This window comes from Saccoglossus kowalevskii, chromosome 19 (genome assembly GCF_978046115.1).
Source record: "Saccoglossus kowalevskii chromosome 19, keSacKowa6.1, whole genome shotgun sequence".
Taxonomy (NCBI): Eukaryota; Metazoa; Hemichordata; class Enteropneusta; family Harrimaniidae; genus Saccoglossus; species Saccoglossus kowalevskii.
Genome location: NC_140659.1, coordinates 5,978,453 through 5,998,429, shown reverse-complemented (window position 1 = coordinate 5,998,429; position 19,977 = coordinate 5,978,453). Strand labels below are relative to the sequence as shown.

Here is a 19,977-nt window from a genome sequence, read left to right as displayed (position 1 = left end):
CCTTGATAATGCGATTGTGTTTTCCAGAATGTTCAAATAATATAAGCTGACATTTTTGACTAACGTTATGTAATTGAAACACAAGACAAAAGTATTAGATGGATTACAAAGGAGGCGATAGTTAATATGGGCAAATGATTTGCTGGAGCCATTGGTAAATTTATGGAATTGATTTTGCTGTGACAGTGTATACATGTATGAACAATTATGTGAATATGGTGTTGCGTGTTATAGAAAGTAGGTGATGTCTTAAGTCTTTTGGTTATGTCATTTGAATCAAGAGGGGGGAGGTTAAAGTACTTGATCGGAAAGAATGATTATATTTGTTCTTTGGCAGTGAATGACTTATTTGTACTTGACTGTGACCCACCCACCACTCGATTGTACTTTGGCAGTTGCTATTAGACATCACTAGCATGACTAGATATTTTTTTATCTTAACCAGCAATAAACAACAAGTTTACAAAAAACATTCGAGTAAAATGAAGTAACAATAATTGTCAAGTTTAACCAGTAGGGGATACAGGTGATGTTTGATCTATCTCGCCTGGAAGAAAATAAAAAACAAGTAAGTGGTAATGATTATATAAAGGTAACGAATGATTTGAGTAAGGTGTTGAGTTGTGGAATGTTCAATGGGAAGAACATTGTTGAAATAGAAAATACTTTGGAAATCCAGATTTCATACCAAGTTGGGAGAGTACGTCAGAGCTACACGAACGGAAAACTTGATTATAACGGTTTTGATGGATGGATGTCGAATCAAAAGTGCCTTCCTTGAGGGAATCACTTTTTCAACAATTACTGCAGTTTGAAAATGACGAGGGTACAATTGCAATACTGTCCGACTCCCCGCACGATGTTCATGATTTCTATCAGTGCGCGAATGCCGAATATCTACGTGCCAAGTTTATTGTAATTTAATACTGTGATTTCTGTCTATGTCTGCCAGTTTTCTAGCCCTTTTAGTCTAATTAGTTCCAGAGCACCTCTGCAATGAATTTAATTTATTCTGATTTTGTTTAGATATCAGAAAGAGGCTAATAATAGATAATCAATATTCATGTTTATCAACATTAAACTAATCATGTCTATGAATTACTTCAATAAACCAAATGAATTATTATACAAATCAAGCAATTATTATGCATAGATTTAGATCTGTATATTGTTTCAGGGTGCACATGTACAAAGTTTCATTATAATGTGATGATTAAACTAAATTAGTGGAAAGCTGAAAAATAAATAATTATGCAAATTAGGTAATTATTATAAATTTATATCAACCTAAAACTAATTTGATCATCACATTGTGTTAGAGTACATATGTACCAAGATTCATTGAATTAAGATAAGTACTGTCACAGACCATCTATGTACGAAGTTTTATTGAAATGTGATTAGAATCAAAACTTATGATTTATTGTGCAAATTAAGTAATTAATATGATCTGATTTTAACCCAAAACTAAGCGGGTCTGTGCATTGTTCTGGAGCATCAATGTACCAAGTTTAATTGAAATGGAATAATTAGTAATTAGTAAATCGACTAATCATTATGCAAACTAGGTTAATTATATGCATGGCCCAGAGCATCTATGTACCTAGTTTCATCAAAATCTAATGAATATCTCTTTAGATATCAGTGGAACAGTCAAGGAACAGCTAAAAATTAGCTAAGTATCATGCAAATCAGGTAATTAATATGCATTCCTATATAGGTTTGTGTTTTAATTTAACTCAGTTACAATGTAATTCAACATAGAATTGCGATTTAATTAAGTTTAATTAAATAAAAGTTGAATATCCTGTGACTGAACATAGAAATGTTTGCGAAGCTTAGGTTTAGTAAAGGGGGAAGGTATGGTACAATTATAATAATATTAATATAAAGTAGGGTAAAACTAACCTGTCTCACGACGGTCTAAACCCAGCTCACCTTCCCCCTTAACTAAACCTAAGCTTCACAAGCTTGACTTAAATTGGATTAAATATTAATATAAATTATGAAAATAGTGAAGGTCGTCACAAGTTAAAGTCGTCACAACGTTGTTACCACACACACACGCACACACACACACACATACAGACAGAGTAACTGCAAAGACTCCATTGTGTGCTTCGCACATGGGAGTCAAAAAGTTTAAAGGGGAACCGATACTATAAATAAGGGTCAAGATGGCCACCGTATTAGTATGCTAATCCGAACCAAGCAGCTAACATCGTGGCGGAGGCTCCGTGAAATGTGCCATATACGATGTTTGGAGATCAAGCTGTGGTTCCAAATACATATCCACGGAGGCATGAATATGTACGCTAGCGATTACACTCATCTGGTTAGGCTTTTGATGTATACATGTTGTTATTTTCGGTCGAAACCTGTCGCGACCAGTGAAAATCACAAGTTTAAAATGATGGCTAATGTATTCAAAATTCCTGTCAATCACAGTTTGAGTAACACTGGGACATGACCATGTAAGTCAGTAAACAATGTCAATAACATCGGGTTACGGGCTTTCGGATATCCATTGCAATAAATTAAATGTAGAAGTAGAAATCATTAGCGTGGTTTAAATTTCGCGGTGAGCCCAAAATATAACCACGAAAATAAAACCACGCAAAAATTTCCTGTTGGAATGTAAAACACAATACCCAAGTCAAAACAACACTCACTCCTGACCCACAATCTTACAAAGTGCCGTCTTCCCATCAAAACCAGAGGTAAAAGATCGAGCTGGAACATCGGCAAATCTCCTCCGTTTTGGTAATTTGAACACGTTGGCATCACCGAGTACTTTGACTGGCTGATTAGTGATTTGACCTATAAGGTGTCGAGCATTTGCATGCGACCGGAATCGATGAAACTAAATTGAAATTTACTTGCATTTCAGAACAATTCAACGAGTTTACTTTTTGTACTTTATTAATAATCTCTACCAAGTAATAATAATAATTGTGAAAGGTAGCATGGTCGGATTGCGCTACCGTGATTATTTGCTACTAAGCAATGCAGTGTTTTTTTTAGGAACGCCAGAACGATGTTGGTTACTACTATATGTGGACATTTTTTTTTATCGTACGGCAAAGACTTGCGTTTTCTAAAGGATGAAACTTTTTGTATAACTTTCTAGACAGTCTGGAAAAAGGAAGGGGTACAGTGAATAAGTGTCAGACTGCAATGAGCTGCAAATGGTAGTTGTGTAATACTGGTAGGCGTGCTTCGACAGCTCAAAATCGCGAAATCAGATGTTTCCACAGCACACACCACAGAGTACAAGAAGTAAATACGCCATGCTTGAAATGCATGAACAACCAGGTCTTGGCATAAGAAAATAAATCAGTTTTTGTTTCTATATTTGACTGTAGGACAAAACGGCGCCCAGCCAACACGTCATAGGCATATATCTTTTACAATAGATCGTTTTTGTTCATGCGTCGCATATGTGTCCAGAAAATTTAATCGAGTGTATGTGTGTATCTATATTGTATTTATATTCAACGCTGCAGATTGGTCGTTAAAATTGAGTCTACGGTAAAATTGTTTTGACAGAACGTTATTCTCCCCCTCACCGCTCATTTGATTTTGACTGTAAAGTCAACCCCACGTTCACCCACCAGATCTCAAATCTCACACGAGATACAAGACGGTACCACCCGTGTACATTTTGATTTTCCACACGAGTGTCGTAAACAGGTTACAAGATAAGCCCGTGATGTCGCGGCGACTTTTCTTTACTAATGATTTTGATATTTTATCACGGAAATTTCCGTGTAATAACCTGTACTTATAATATACAGTAAACTTTTTCATTGTCGCCTCTACCAATTAGTCAATTTAATATGAAAATTTGAGGGCAATAGTAAATACACGTTCTGTTTGCCGATTTGTGACGGAAATATGAAAACCGAAGTCATTGACTTCGTGTTTTCACACTTATTATATTAGCAGTCTGGACGAGTAGTATGTATACTGAATGTGCATAGGAAGTTTCGTTCTCAGGTTTACTCACAGGGAGCCCAGGAACTATAATCAACTGTATTACGCAGTCTCTATGAGCGGGGGGGGGGGGGTATCGGCTGGTATCTAGTGTAAGAAATAGACCACAGGGAGCCCAGGAACTATAATCAACTGTAATACGCAGTCTCTATGAGCGGGGGGGGGGGGTATCGGCTGGTATCTAGTGTAAAAAATAGACCACAGGGAGCCCAGGAACTATAATCAACTGTAATACGCAGTCTCTATGAGCGGGGGGGGGGTATCGGCTGGTATCTAGTGTAAGAAATAGACCACAGGGAGCCCAGGAACTATAATCAACTGTAATACGCAGTCTCTATGAGCGGGGGGGGGTATCGGCTGGTATCTAGTGTAAAAAATAGACCACAGGGAGCCCAGGAACTATAATCAACTGTAATACGCAGTCTGTATGAGCGGGGGGGGGGGGGTATCGGCTGGTATCCAGTGTACGAAATAGACAAGGGATGAAGGCTCCAGCCAGCTCACATTTTTTAAACTCGAAAAAACGGACGAAAAGAATGAAAAATAAAATCTAAAAAAAATACCAGGTTGAAGAATATTAGTTGCTTCTTCAAATTTCGCCAAAGCCCTACCTACATTTTACCGATATCTGCAGAATAAATCAAGAAAACTACACAAATTTGCTCCATTTTGGAATTCCTAACGGTTTGCCCGAACGCAGGGCACAGTTGGAGGCGTGGCCTGTTCAGCATTTGTCAACAACCAATCACAAGACTGGTTACGAACCCCATCGAGGTCACGACTAGGTTAGCTTTATTTATACTTTATTTTCACTTAGCTGAAGGGATGATTCAGTGAAAATAAAACCCAGCAAATATAGCCTTTTTTCCTATATTGTACACTCAACTTGACAAAAATAAGTGAAAATAAATTTTATACAAAACAACCCAAAACACCTCATGCCAGGAAGATACAGTAATTGTTATCTATAAACTTTATACTACTTTTCTTGTTCCTTTTACTACAGCCTGACATGTAGGCTATCGCCGGCCGAACGGCATCAGACCTCACTAACACCTGACAGAATAGTGTACGACTTGTCGGCAAGATCAATACTGCGAACTCGCAAAGTTCACGACTTCTTGCAATGGGTTCAATGAATATTCATTTTGGTGGTCATGGTAAAGCTATGTTTGCATTGTCATCAAAAATCAGAATGTTTTCAATAAGATGATACACATTGGCCAGGAATTTGCCAGCACCTTATCAGACATTATGTCAACAAACAAATAAACTCTACTGTGAATGATTACTTTTTGATGGCTATCTGGTGTTCCTGCAAATTGATTGTGACAAATAATCGTCAGGAGAAGTGAAAAACAACATCGTTCTATCAGGCATGTGTTGAGTTTGGAGCACCCCAGAGGGTGCAACTCAATTGACGTTGTCAGGCTACTTTTACTATTAATGAAGAAAGCTGCATAAGAAAAGTGTCCAGGATGTTTGAATGATTACCAACCAGCAGAGTTTATACCAGATTTTCAAACGCCAAGTCATATACTCTAGTACAAGCATGTGAAAAAGTTACAAATTATATTAACGGATTATGAACTTCTTGTAGCAACTTTATTACAAAATGGTAATGTATAATTAATAAGTAATTAAATAATGCCACAAGAATTAAAATATATCATTGAAATATAGTAATAAATTCATAAACAAAATTTGGTGACCATGACTACAAACGTATCACCATAAACATGATTAAGTGCAGTTGCTGGTATCAATAACGCAGCTCTACGTACTTATTACGTGAGTTTAAGTTTAAACAAACATTTTCTTTTTCACAAACAAAACTGATTTTGAAAGATAAAGGATAAAAATACTAATCTAAGTGCTATATAATTGAAAATTTCAAAGTTATGTACAAATCATACCCTGTTGATTAAATGCAGTGTATAACTAGCACTTACGACAAAAGAGTTGTGAAATAATTATGTAAATGAAGCTCATTAATATGCATTCAAATGACCAATAATATCTGGACACTGCAAAGCACATTTCATTGAGACATTCATTGTTTATGACTGTAATCGCACCTTATAGTGTGAAAGTGTCAGTGTTCTAAACATACATGGTACAAAATTTGCTCTTTGGCACAACCAGAATTTTAGAATATTTGTTAAGTTGAGATTTAAAACCATCCTACAGTTAAGAATGTAAAAAAAAAACAGTTTTAACAAATTTCAAATAAATCGATTGTTGGTAAAACAACACTTACCAACCTATATTTTTTATCAGGAATTTCAATTTTTTGTACATATCTATGTATAACCAGAGGTACATTACTTGGGGTTTGTAACTATGGTGACATGATACCAAGATCCCGTCACAATCTCGCTCTCGCATAAGCATTCCAACTCAGAAAAATGAGATTGCGCATGCCCGAGGTAACTAGGATACTGGGATGTCCAGGTGGATCAAAATAGCTGCCCACGATATGACGGATTACGAGAACTATATTTTCTGTACATTTTCGATGTATTACATTTTTCACTATGATAGTGACAAGAAAAGTTTTATTTTTTCATTACAAACCTTGAACATTGATATGTGTCATGTCAAAGGTCGTAGCCTTAGTCTCGCTATCTACGAGAAGAGACTTGAATGAGATCTTGACATGATGTCACCATACAGTACTATGCGAGTTGCAAACCCCAAGTAATGTACCTCTGGTATAACTGACATAAACTAATGATATTTAACTAATTAATTAATGATTATATCTGGCAGGTGGTGGAAAATAAATACGTCAAGATGTGATTCATTCATTTTATCTGTGACTTTCAGCATGTAAAATATTTTCAAAATGTTGGTCCAATAATTAATATAATAGCCTCTGCACTGCAGATATGTTGGAGAATTTTGTAAAATACTCATTAATCAATTGATTGTGGAAAATTTGCATATTTATTTACTCCATGCTTTGTACAGCATAGAATATAAGGGAATGACCATTTATTATTCCTGAGGGGGTCGGGCAAAACAGAGGGGAGGGGTGGGGGTCAGAATATTCTCCAAAGACACGATAGGGGGGGTGACATTTTAGCTGGGGGGTATTTTTCTCTTAAAGATTGAGACAAAATTTTTTTTCTTTACGCCTTTTATTGATATATATATATATAGAGGGGGTTTACATATTTTCATTTTTCTAAAAGCGGAAAAAAAGGGGGGAGGGGTCATTGATTATTTTGAAAAAGCACCAAGAATTGACCCCCCCCCTAGGAATAATAAATGTTCATTCCCTAATTTGAATACACGCTGCATGACGATCACTGTCCTAAACAAGTGTACTTAACAATTGTAGAATAGAAGCAATCTTGGCATTAACAAAATCTGCAGTGTAACAAAGTCATATTGTCATTTGAGGAGGAGGAGGAGGAGGAGGGGGAGGAGGGGGACAATCAGCAAGATATAATTCAGTAGTCCGGTACTGGAGATATTCTGGAACAAAGAGAAAAATAAAATTGTTAGTAAGAAAAAGAAATTGTTGATAAATGTTTTAAAATAAATGTTTTTAATGTAGGAATGAATAATGACAAAATCAACTGTTTTTGTTATCATAGGCAATCAGTGACTGAAATGTGCTGGAATGTTTTCAAATTACGTCACTTAGTCACATGCTTTTGGGCCAGAAAACCGGCCCAGTGGAACACTATGGCGATTAGCAGTTACCTTCGTCCTACTTGCCATTCGCAAAGGACGCCGGAAACTTTTATAGAGTTGCCATAGAAGGCATACTTTTATTGAATTGCCATAGAAGGCATACTTTTATTGAATTGCCATAGAGGGCATACTTTTAATGAGTTGCCATAGAAGGCATACTTTTATTGACATAAGATGCACATAAAAAGTATGCAAGATAATGTCATCGCCTTACATAAATCCAAGTTGCATACACTTATCATAAAATGTATATAATATAAATAACTTACTGGTAGTGATAATCTGTAGCCTTCAGTTGTGAACTAATTCTATTACTACGACTAGTAGATGCTGTAGAGGGTCTTGAAAGTGGATGAGAAGAACGATGATGATGATGAGAATCATTTTGACGGAAATCATGTACAGTTTTGGGGCGATATGGAAGAAGGGGTGACTGGCTCGCCTGTGATGCACTTCTTTGTGGTGGTGGATACCTGAGTGAAAAACAAGCGATTCAAGATAATTCCTGAACAATCTCAAAATATATATTTATATGTTTTTATATTAATATTATAAATAACTAAATTGACAAGAGAAAATTTATGAAAAAAATAAAATCAGTAATAATTACAATGTATTAGAGACCAGTTTTATAAACCACATCCTCACACAATTTGATTCAATCTTAGGTATGGTAACAGCACGTATCTTTTTTTAATTTCAAATTTAATTTAATTGTTATTATTTTATAATTAATTGTTTTTTTTTATTGCATCTTATTTTGGCTTTCAAAATTAACAAATACTTCCAGCTAATAAAAACATGAAATAAATAAATATATATTTCCAAAAAAAATGAAAAAAACAACAAAACATACGTTATTTTAATCAGACTGGTCCAATCTGATAAAAATCTGATATATGCACAAAAAACTTGAAAAAAATAAATAATACGGATAAAATAAAATATTTTATTATACATCTGTCACCGTAACGCCATACGTTACAGCGTGTCGTAATTTTGCGGTATTTTACGGGGTATTTTCATCCTACCATATTAGGAAATGCTAATTCCAAATAAGCGTCTTCTAATAATAAAGACAAACATGGCTGCCACAAGGGTTTGACCGGACTCCATACAAAGAAGTTCGCTGATTTCGGCATTCCCATGATGTATCCTTGGTAGGAAAAGATGTATAATAATAAGGTTATTATGAAGATACCTCAAAGTATGCACTCAGACAGTACGCTGTCGCATCGACCTTCGCTGCGCGTCGGTCAATACTGCCGCTGTACTGTCTTCGTGCATACTTTGAGGTATCTTCGTAATAACCTTATAATATTTGCTCTATCATGGTAGTAGTAGCACATGATGTGCTTATGTAAATGACAGGAATGAGTCTGTGGGCAAAATAATTATATTTAAATTACTCAGTATACATTAATGCAATCAATGGTTTACATGCGCTTGTGTTGGAATTTATTTTCACTATTTTCGCTGAAGGAATGATTTAGTGAAAATAAAAGCCAGCGAATATACCATTTTTCCTATATTTTACATTTAACTCGCCAGAAATCAGTGAAAATAAATTCCATACAAAATACCCAAAAATTGATTTTAGCGAAAATTTATTCTGGCTAAAATAAAAACAAAAACAATTTTAGCCCAACTCAGATTTTATTTCGGATTATTGAACATAATGACCATTGTGTTATGCATCAATATTATTGTAAAAATGCATCACAAATAGTTACGGTAATATTATTATTATCTGCAGGTACTGAACATGAATTCCCTGAACAATTAAATTTTGGGCATGGCCTAATCGTCATCGATCATTTTTAAGCTGTAAAAAGTTATGACTTTGACTGCTGTTTAACAGCCACAAAAAATTAACCTTGCTATTTTGCCCAAGGTACCAAAAGTTGACTTTGCCATTGAAGAGGTTAAGCACCTGAAACTTGATTGGGTAACTATATTTACATGCAAACAACTAGTTTTTTTAGAGTGGCTTGTCATCCAGTTATCACAGCCATATAACATAAACACTGAGCAACGTTTCACAAATTCAACACGCTATATTCTGACTATCAATAACTTATTTATTCAACTATAAAAATGCCTTGTATCCATAGAAACTAAAGTGTGAGTGGTATGATTGTAGAACTACTGTTAACACTACATGTATTATATGCACTGACTCTGCTTAATGGTGTTCCTGTATGAGGTGGACGATACCTAAGAAATGAAACACCAAATAATAAGTAAATCACTTGCTTGTTTAGTTGATTGATTAATTACTTTGATTGATACTATTGATTGATTACCTACCATAAATAAATATATAAATTAATTATTCCTATATAAACAAATATGATCTATTGACATTATAATAATTATATTTGTACATGCCACTTGAACATACAAATCTTGATATTGATTTTAATATTTTATTTATTTTGGTATAATATGATTAAAATTAAAATGAGGTTTGCTTAATCACTTTATCACAACGTACACAGACAAAAAGCTTGAAATTCATGGCTGTAAAATTTAAAGATCAAGGTATATTAACCTTTTTACCACCAGTTTCTTCTTTTCATCACAAATTCACAAAATAGTCTGCACTTTCCTTCAAAAGACTGGGACAAAAATAGCCCAATTTTTTGAGTGAAAACTGAAAATTTACTCAAATTTAGTCTGTTGGCTCCAAAATTATGAGATCCAGAATATGAGAAAAAAATGCAGAATAATTTTGGCGAGAAAGTCTGGCGGTGAAAAGGTTAAAATTACAAGTCATTGAAAATGACACAGTCCCCGTTAAATTTTTGAAATTTCTCTTTGTGCTCGTCATATTATAGCGGAGGGATTGAACGGAGCGTGTCGTTGAAAATTGAGTTCGAAATGGCGTATACAACAGATTGTTTATTTACATCAAAACACTTGTTTCGTGTAGTAGTAATATGGCCAAAAATAAAAACAGCCGTTATTCGGCCATCTTTGATCTGATTATGAAACACACTGATATGTATGATGTATGTGCCAAATACGAATGAAAATGGTACATAAATTGTGGAAATATAGTAGTAAGGTCAAAAAGTCAGATGGCTGTCAATCGGCCAAATTGTCATGGACATGCATCGTAACATGTTTAAAGTACATGTATGTGCCAAGTTTGAATGAAAACTGATCGAGCACGTCCAAGATACCGCATAAAAAAACAAAACAAGATGCCTGCCAGTCGACCATCTTTGATCCAATTGCGAAATAAATCGTTATGGACATGTATCCTAACATGTTTAATCTATGTACCTTGTTTAATGACAACTGACAAAGCATGTCCAAAATACAACATTTTCAAAAAACAAGATGGCTGCCAGTCGGCCATTTGAATCGGCCATTTGAATTGTGCATATGTCCCGCATAAGGTACTAGGCACATGCAAAGAATGAACAGAATCGTTCCACAGGATTCTGAAATATGACGTTGGACAGACTGACACACGGACGGACAGACTCGGACAGATGGACGGACAAACTCAGGAACTCACGAACGGTCGGGGACATGTATCCTAACATGTATGATCTATGTACTAAATTTGAATGAAAACTGACAAAGCATGTCCAAAATACAACATTTTCAAAAAAAAAGATGGCTGCCTGTCGGCCATTTTGAATCGAATCGCTAAACTACTGCATGTGCATATGTCCCACATACAGTACTAGTCAAATGCAAAGAATGAATGGAATCGGTCCAAGGGATTCTGAGATATGACTCCGGACGGACGGACACACAGACGGACGGAGACCGAATTATAAATCCCCGTTTTAGGACTTCGTCTGAACGGGGACTAAAAAGGAGGTTATTATTATCACAACGTATATAGCTTGAAATTCATGTATATACCCACACATGGCCTGCTGAAAGACTCTAAGGATAGCCAAAATGAACAGGGAAGTCAGAGTCAGAAGGCAATATAAACCATGTGTACTTCACATGCTGCTGATGCAGTCAGAACCTTTGTAAGGGTGGTGGTTATTGCACCATGACCTTTGCGATATGGGATCCATATGAACATTCACAATGCAAAATAAATACATTGTTAGTTTACAAAAATTCAAGTTACACGACGACCATTATGTCATTGAGAAATACTGTCCTTTAATAGGAGTGCTGCAGATTTACTATATACTAAGTACGTATTAGATGCGGTTCAAGTTACGAATCTTTGCATGCCTATATCTACATCCAATTGGTTATTCAACAGATCAGACAGAAGCGTAACGTATCTTATACTAATGGTAAAGTTCAAGTAGTTAATGAGCAAATATTATTCCTGTATCCTAGCAACAGTGTCAGGTATAAACAAACACTCACTGGTGCATTTCAAGGTATTGTCAACGTACTGTATATAATATACACATCACTTAAAGGACAATGGTCTCCACGCCACATCATATTCAACGTGTATCATATAAAAAGCCTTTAAAATACACTTTTCTTTAAACAAGAATTAAACATTCGCTGCGTGACAACCCACACCATTCAAATTTCACATTGCCAATTATTGATAGATGTTGCGCTTCTGTTGTATCCAATCATCCATGCAAGAGAATAAATTATTGCTTAATTACAGAATAACTTGTTTACCGGGTATATATCACCGAATGACAGAATTATATATGTATTCAAAAAATTATTTTAAAATAAAACATAATCATTCATTTTAGTAACTTTGCTTAAGGTGGAACCTTATAAATAACTTGCAGTATGCAAGTATTTTAGAAATTATTATAAAAAAATAATTACCATATCTGCTCTATTAAAAACGCACATAAAGCAAATTAAAATATTACATATTTTGACCTTTCTAATAGAGAAAAATATGATAATGTTGATTATTTTCTGTGAAATTTTTCACTGAACATTTTGAAGTAAACATTTTGTTTGAACTAATATTTAAAAAAATCAGAAAATAAACATAAACAACTCAAGAACTACTGCCCCGCTGGCCATATTGAGTAATTGAATATAATAGTGACCCAATAATGACCTTTCAGTATACGGCCGACATTTTGAAACAACCACCTGTTGCTTGGAAATGCACAGTCTGGTTGCATAGCAACTTACCATGGATTTTGATAAAGATGTGTGTGTCTGTCTTCGGCAGCTTGTCGAAATTCACCAGTCTAAAAGAAATTCAATACAATTGGTTTACAAGACAGAAAATGAAATGAGCTAAACAATTTTAAAGGGCGGCAGTCGTCGTGTCACGTTCTGTTCGATATGGGACTCATAGCGACGTATAAAATGCGTGTAAAATACATTGTTAATTTACATGAAATTTGAACACATGCTGCACGACAAACTGCGCTTAAAGGTGTTTCTGAATGTGTTAGGGTGGTGTTGAGTTGTTAATTGTACTCTGTTTTTTGAAACTATCAAACATAAAAACAATAAAAAAATAATATAAAAAAAAAAAAAAAACAATAATACAAATATAACCTCTGCCATCACAATTGGAGGCACAAAAGTCTAATTAGGTGCCAAATTTATTTCGTTTTGTTCAAATTATTTGTACTGATACTCAATATTGATATGTGGCAAGTCTTCCATGAGTGAGTGATGTGTTTTTTAAATTTTAAAGGGTAGTGCATCGCATTGCGTCGTGTTTGATATGGGACGTTAGTAGTAACGTACACAACGCATATAAAATACATTGTTTGTTAACATGAAATTCAAACACGCTTTAACTTGATACACTGCATATATATTTTAAGTTTAAAATACACTGCATATATATTTTAACTTTGAAATATATTCAAAAAATTCTATTGTTCACATATAATATGAATGGAAATGCTGCTGGAATAACCTATAACACAATTATTATTTATAACTCTATCCTAATATGATGATTATTTAATGGCGAAATGTTCTTGTAGAAAAATGAATTTATTTGAATTTGTGTTTTCTCAAAAACAAAACAAAACAGAAATACTGATGAGAGAATACTGAAATAATTGTTTAATTTTAATATTAACGCACCACAGTGTGTAATCATGCTGCATCTTCCAAATTATGTGTTCACAAATAATGTATTTTACATGGGTTGTATATGTAGCATGGGACCCACACTCTAAATATTGTCACTGCTACACCCGGAATACAATTTTCCTCCTTAAACATTCAAAAAGAAATTGACTTTTACAACCATTTTTATTATATTATTATTTCTGGACAACCTCTTACATATTAATTAAACGCAATTTATGACATTTATTATTGAAACCAGACATGGTAGCAATTATTCTATTTTAATAATTCACAGCCTAACATAACAGGAAATTAAAACTAAAAAGTGGGACAACATTTAATTAAGAAGTCTTGTATTATTGCCTCTTAACGAGAATTTAATAATTTATAATTGACAGATAATCCATAATGGTGACTTTTATTACAATAGTTAATAGAGGGAATCTACAACACAAGTGAAATAACATTACTCATATTACCATTTCCAATGAAATAATATAAAATGGTTCTTTTATAATAATCATGCTTAGTAAATCTATACATATAAAGGTTGATAGTAAAATTAAAACATGTTAAAGCAACATTGTCATCACAACTGTGCATATACGTATTGTAAAGTAAACTTAACAGTAATAGAACTGTAGTTCTATTACGGTATTGTTAAAGGACGACGGTCGTCGTGCCGCGTCCTGTTCGATATGGGACTCATAGCGTCGTATTCAACGTGTGTAAAATACTTTGTTTGCTTACAAGAAATTCGAACACACGCTTTAAGTTTACTGGTTAGTCTATACAGTTAAAATCATAAATATTGGTCACAGGATGGCTTATGTTTAACATAGTATTTTATCACCACAAAAAACAACTTCCATTTAACATGACACATAAGTTTGGCAATTGTATGAATCACCAATATGTAAACTTTCATTGTTGTGAGCTAAAGCACAGTTCTGACGACGATGACACTTATAAACTCCTGTGAACCAATTTAATACATAAATGAAAAGGCTCAAGATGCTTTTCTTCAAATAATGAAATTGCCACATGTTTGCAACAGGCTAACCTTCTGTCTATCTGATATAGAGGTGTGTGATCAAAAGCATTACCATAGCTTTGATGCTTTTTGATATTATCTATATAATATATGATATATTCTCTATAATATATTGAATTCCTAGCGAGCTTAAGGGTCATGACAAATTATGCATTTCTCATTTTCATTCATTGGCATGGCAACCATCTTACCTTGATTTGCATACCAGTTCTAAGTAAACGTCTGTCAGTGTATGAAGGAATACCCCACCCTATCTCGCCTACTTGAGATGATTTGGGTCTTGGATGTGGTGTTCTTAAGGCGGCACGATATAGATATTTTAATTCACTGCTTCCTTCCCTGGACATTGTCCCGATACCAACATGACGGCCATCACGTACCACATTTACCCTGTAGTCATCGATTCCATCAGGGCCTGCAATAGAACAGAACAAATAATTTTGTTTAATATATTATAAAATTTTATAATGTAAAAATACCGGTAAGTATCGCCATATATACATAAGTGTATATTCATAAAAATGCTTGTAACCTTAATTACTTTTTTTGAAAAAAAAGAGATCTCTTTGGTTTTCCTACCAAAATTTTGGTCCAACATTTTTGCTAATTTTCATGATTTTGACTGATATGTTTTTGCTAATTTTGGACCAAAAGGACATTATTTCCTACTGTACAGATGTGGATTAGAATTTTGGAAAAAAATTGAAATATTAAAGAAATTACATGTATTTTTGTGAAACGTTGACTCAAAAAGTTAATATCAAATTGTCTTAATTTGCCTGAAAATATGACTTTAAGAAAACACAAAATTTGTCAACTCTTGAACACATGAAAATGTATTCAGTCTTTGATCATCGCATTTTTTGATAATTTTTCGATAAAGGCTGGTCGTCATCATGCACTGTGTGACATTTCATGTAAATTTACAATAAATTTGACATACGTTGTTTTCATCACATTGGACCTGAACATGACAATGTGTGATGAGGGCCGCCACCTTTTTAGTGTTTAATTATTTTTTTCATTATTTTTACCTAATTATTTGAGACAATGGCTGGGTCAGTATTATCTTGGTATTTTGGAATGTAATCTTACTATGCTTATACAAAGAATCTCATGAAGGACATTTTCCCATAGTTAAAAAAACACATTAAAGTGAGAACATGTTAGAAAACATGCTATTAAAGACCAATAATAAGATTTATTTGTAAAGGGTTTTTTTATAGTTTGTTTTTCAAAAGAGTTGCACAATACATGAAGACTTGAAAAGATACAATTAAATTTATGGTGTGCTTTCAATTGTTATTGCCATGCATGTCTCATTGTCTATACTTTGTATACATGACTGAATGTGGTTAATATATGCAGGAAAACAATTGAATTACGAATTTACACGTTTACATCAACATTTTCTACACCAATACATGGCAAGACTGTATTGACAGATGGGATTGGAATAATTTTAGACTACAATATAAAACTAGTGATAGAAAGTGTAATACATTAGGGTTCAAATTATGACAATGCTAGATCTGGAGTCAAATACATGATAAGACAGTTTTCTTTAACATTATATTGTGCTCAGACTACATTGGGATGATTGGCAATTAATTTTCATATATCACAAATCGATTAAACCAGACTGTGAAAAAAAAAATATTTTGCAGATTTTCCAATTTGCATTATTTGTTTTATTTGACAATCTTGAAGATTTGTTTATAAATACATAAAGTGTCTGTAATTTTGTACCAATTACAACCTTGTGTTTAGTGATATTTTTATATTGTACAGTGCAACTGTTACTGTATTAATAGAATGTGAAGAATTTGGCCTTAAAAAAATTGCTCACTAAAATTGTCAACTGCAACTGGGAAAACATTTTTTAGAAGGTCATAGTCAATAAATATTAAAAATATTGAAGCAACAATAAAATGATTAAGCACCAGCTTTATTTTGATTTTGTTAATTGATGAAATTAGTTGGTTGCCTAGCAACTAGACTTCTAGGAAATAAATTAATTAAATACCTTGGCAATGGCTTGATGAACAATTATTTTACCTTACAGTGTCCTCAACTCAGAAAATCATGTTCTTCAGGGGTGGTTGCTTACCCGAGCACCGCCCTCGGATAAAGAGCGCAAATGACATTTTTAATTCACCATATGACAGATATTATGTCTTTGAGGGAAAATAAAATTACAAAATTAGTTGCGTCGTCATCGACTTTTACAATGAAGAAACAGAAATGGTCACAAAGATTTGCACATTTTATTACAATATTAATTACGTACCAGCCGAATTTGCAAGATTAAAAATATTAGAGTCTGTTGGAACACAGTCGAAATCAAAATCTTCATCCTTATCTTCATTGTCGATTGTGTTGTATCGTAAGCAAATTCTCAATGAAAAGCACTTCCAGCCATAATATTTTCTTTCACTTTTTGACTATTTACACTTTGCCGAATGTTACCCTGAATATAAAAATTGGGGGGGGGGGCTGGGTGCTTGACCGGGCATGGGTGCTAACACTGTCGAGTATGCTAGTTTGCACTGTGACCTTAAAACTTGGGACAGGCTAATATAAATAATGATTTAAACTGATTCAAAGTTATTGGCAAAGATAAAAAAACAGTAAAATTGATTATCTTACAGAGATGTGGTCACTTGCTTCAATTAAACCTTATGGTTCACAAGAACCAAGCTTTCAATAAAGTCATTATTGTCCATATAGTATTAAAATGAAAGTTACAGTTACAGATTAAAAGAAATGGAGTCAACTTTCAATGCCACAAAATTTCCTAACAAACTTTAGATCCAACATTTTAATTAATTTTAATAACTTCTTTGGTATCGGTAATTCAGGGTCAAATACTACTGGTACTTTAGTATATATGATTTGTCACTGCATAATACACAGGGTTAGAGCCAGAAAACATTTAGTTTCTGTCTACAAACTTTATCAAATGAAAGATAACAGTTATAAATTTGTAACCACAGACTTACAATCAATTTTTTGTTGATTATTTATGGAAATTTTGTAACCATATAAATTTTGCCTGTAAAAAGTAATTTTGTATCTGTGGAGTGCTTGTCTAAAATGACAGGTAGACATACAGCAGACTGAAATCCAATTGAAAACAAAAATGTAAAATCGTTTTCAAGTATTAGTAATATTTCAAGACTAATTGACCTGTGAAAACAGAGTACTCTAATTTATTACAGAATTCTTCTTCACCTCTTTGTAAAAGAACCAAACAATTCAGAAACTATAGCAGTCACGTGATGTAATTAACATTGACAATAGTGACAACATAATTTTTTGATAGAGTGTTGCAAGGGCTACAATAACATGTAAAAATTGTTAGTCATGAATCAGTAATATTTTTATCAAGCCTTCTCTGTTTTGTCCAACGAAAGTCTACTACATCCTTAATCAAACTTGTTGTCTATTGTTTTCCATTGTTTTGTTAATCCAGTAAGAAAATAAACTGAGCTAAACATCACAGAGCTAAAATAACTTTTTTATAGCTCCGTGGTATTTATGTTGGCTGTGTGGATGACATGAGCTGCTATCTTGTTTAAGCCACTTCAATTTGTATACAAAAGACACTTTAGAATACGGAGTGAATGAAAGATGCCTATACAGCTAGGTGACTGTTATAATGCGACAGACCATGGATGTACTAAGTACATCCATGGACAGACAAAACAGACATGCATGACCACACTCAGTGTGGAGATCCGAACTTGTGATGCAGACAATAGCGTATATAGGACAAGTTTTTAACAATGACTGATTATACACCTAACTATAGATAATTCTTCACGTATTCATAGAGTTGTACCTTAGAGGGTTGCATATTCAGGACATTTGTATAGTCCATTAAATCTATCGCTGTGAAGTCAACCAAAGGCCATGTGTAATGTACAAGTTCAAAGCACAAGTTTAAATGATTCGGAATTGTTGTTTTTTATTGTGTTCAATACCCCAAGGACCCTAGAATTTGGCAATGAATATGTGCTTGTAACTAAATACACATATCGTGGACAGGCAGGTACAATTCGCTGTTCTAAACTCACAAACTGCCTTTGTGGTAGACCGAACAATACATGTATTCCTCTTAAATATTGATACCAATGGTAACTCGGAAAATTTCACGAAATAATGCAGGAGTGACATTATTGTCTAAATGTTGCGCGTTCAATGAACTAGAAATGCTAGTGTGTTTGTATAGTCAAAGCTAGGAGATATCCAAGTAACTGCAACGCCTGAATAACCAAATAGCTACCACTTTAGTCCGAGCACATACTAAGTTACAGTTTCAACACGTCGTCAATACAGTACCACAATTGACAAGGATAATATTGCAATGTGTCAGGATTATTGCGTGTAGTTTTACGCTGAGTGAAAAGGTAAACAAACTTGTTCCCGGGTTTTCGTTACTTTTAGGTCTGATCCATTTACTAAAAGTATCTGCCGTTATATTTATGTATAAGGTAAAACACTGTAGATTATTGTACCGTACACATTGTTTAACAAATAAGCAGTTGTTGTTATTGTTTACTCGGTTATGACTAAGATGTCTACATCAGTGCCGTGTACGGATCGCTGTCAAAGCGAAACATTCCGATCCGGATCCCAAAAGAAGGGATATTTTAAAAACCCGTTTCTATTCTATTAAATTTTTAGAAAATGTGTACTTTTGGGGCACATACTGGAAAATGTAGTACCAAGGCCTGAATGATTGGAATGTTAACAACAGTGGCCTGTTACATGCTGTTCATACACCGTGTTTCATGCGAAATGCTTTTTTTCGCGAAACTGTGATAAACCACCGCAAACCCCTTACCTGTGAACAACACTGCCCCTTTACCCATGGCATGTTTTCGCCGTTCGGCACGCCACGTGGACGTTGTGGTTGTAGAAAGGTACGAATTTCGCCGGGTATATGGAAACACGGTCGCCGACATGGTTGTGCTAATTCGAGCAATAAATAATAGACATGCTCATTTACAGGTGATCACTGTCAGTAGACGCGCTTTCGTTGCTAGAGGGCGTTGCTAAGTATCATACATATTTAATGAGCAGGGTGCTCGGATGTGCAAGGGAATATTAGAATTAGTAAATAACGGTCAATCAACAATGTTTTATTCCAATAAAATTAAATATTTATTAATTTTAAAAGATAAGTATGTTAGTGCTGGGGA

General features: G+C 34.1%; 1 protein-coding gene across 1 annotated transcript; it reads right to left on the bottom strand.

Annotated features, from left to right (window-relative positions):
• Positions 1–5,579: 5,579 nt before the first annotated feature.
• Positions 5,580–19,809, bottom strand: LOC100376528 (protein SPMIP2-like). Its single transcript, XM_002737499.4, has 5 exons — positions 19,620–19,809; positions 14,962–15,185; positions 12,811–12,869; positions 7,971–8,174; positions 5,580–7,479 (listed from the first exon to the last, which is right to left on the bottom strand). Exons 1-5 carry the CDS (start codon positions 19,738–19,740, stop codon positions 7,455–7,457), a joined length of 633 nt encoding a protein of 210 aa, XP_002737545.1. The 5' UTR covers positions 19,741–19,809; the 3' UTR covers positions 5,580–7,454.
• Positions 19,810–19,977: the final 168 nt, after the last annotated feature.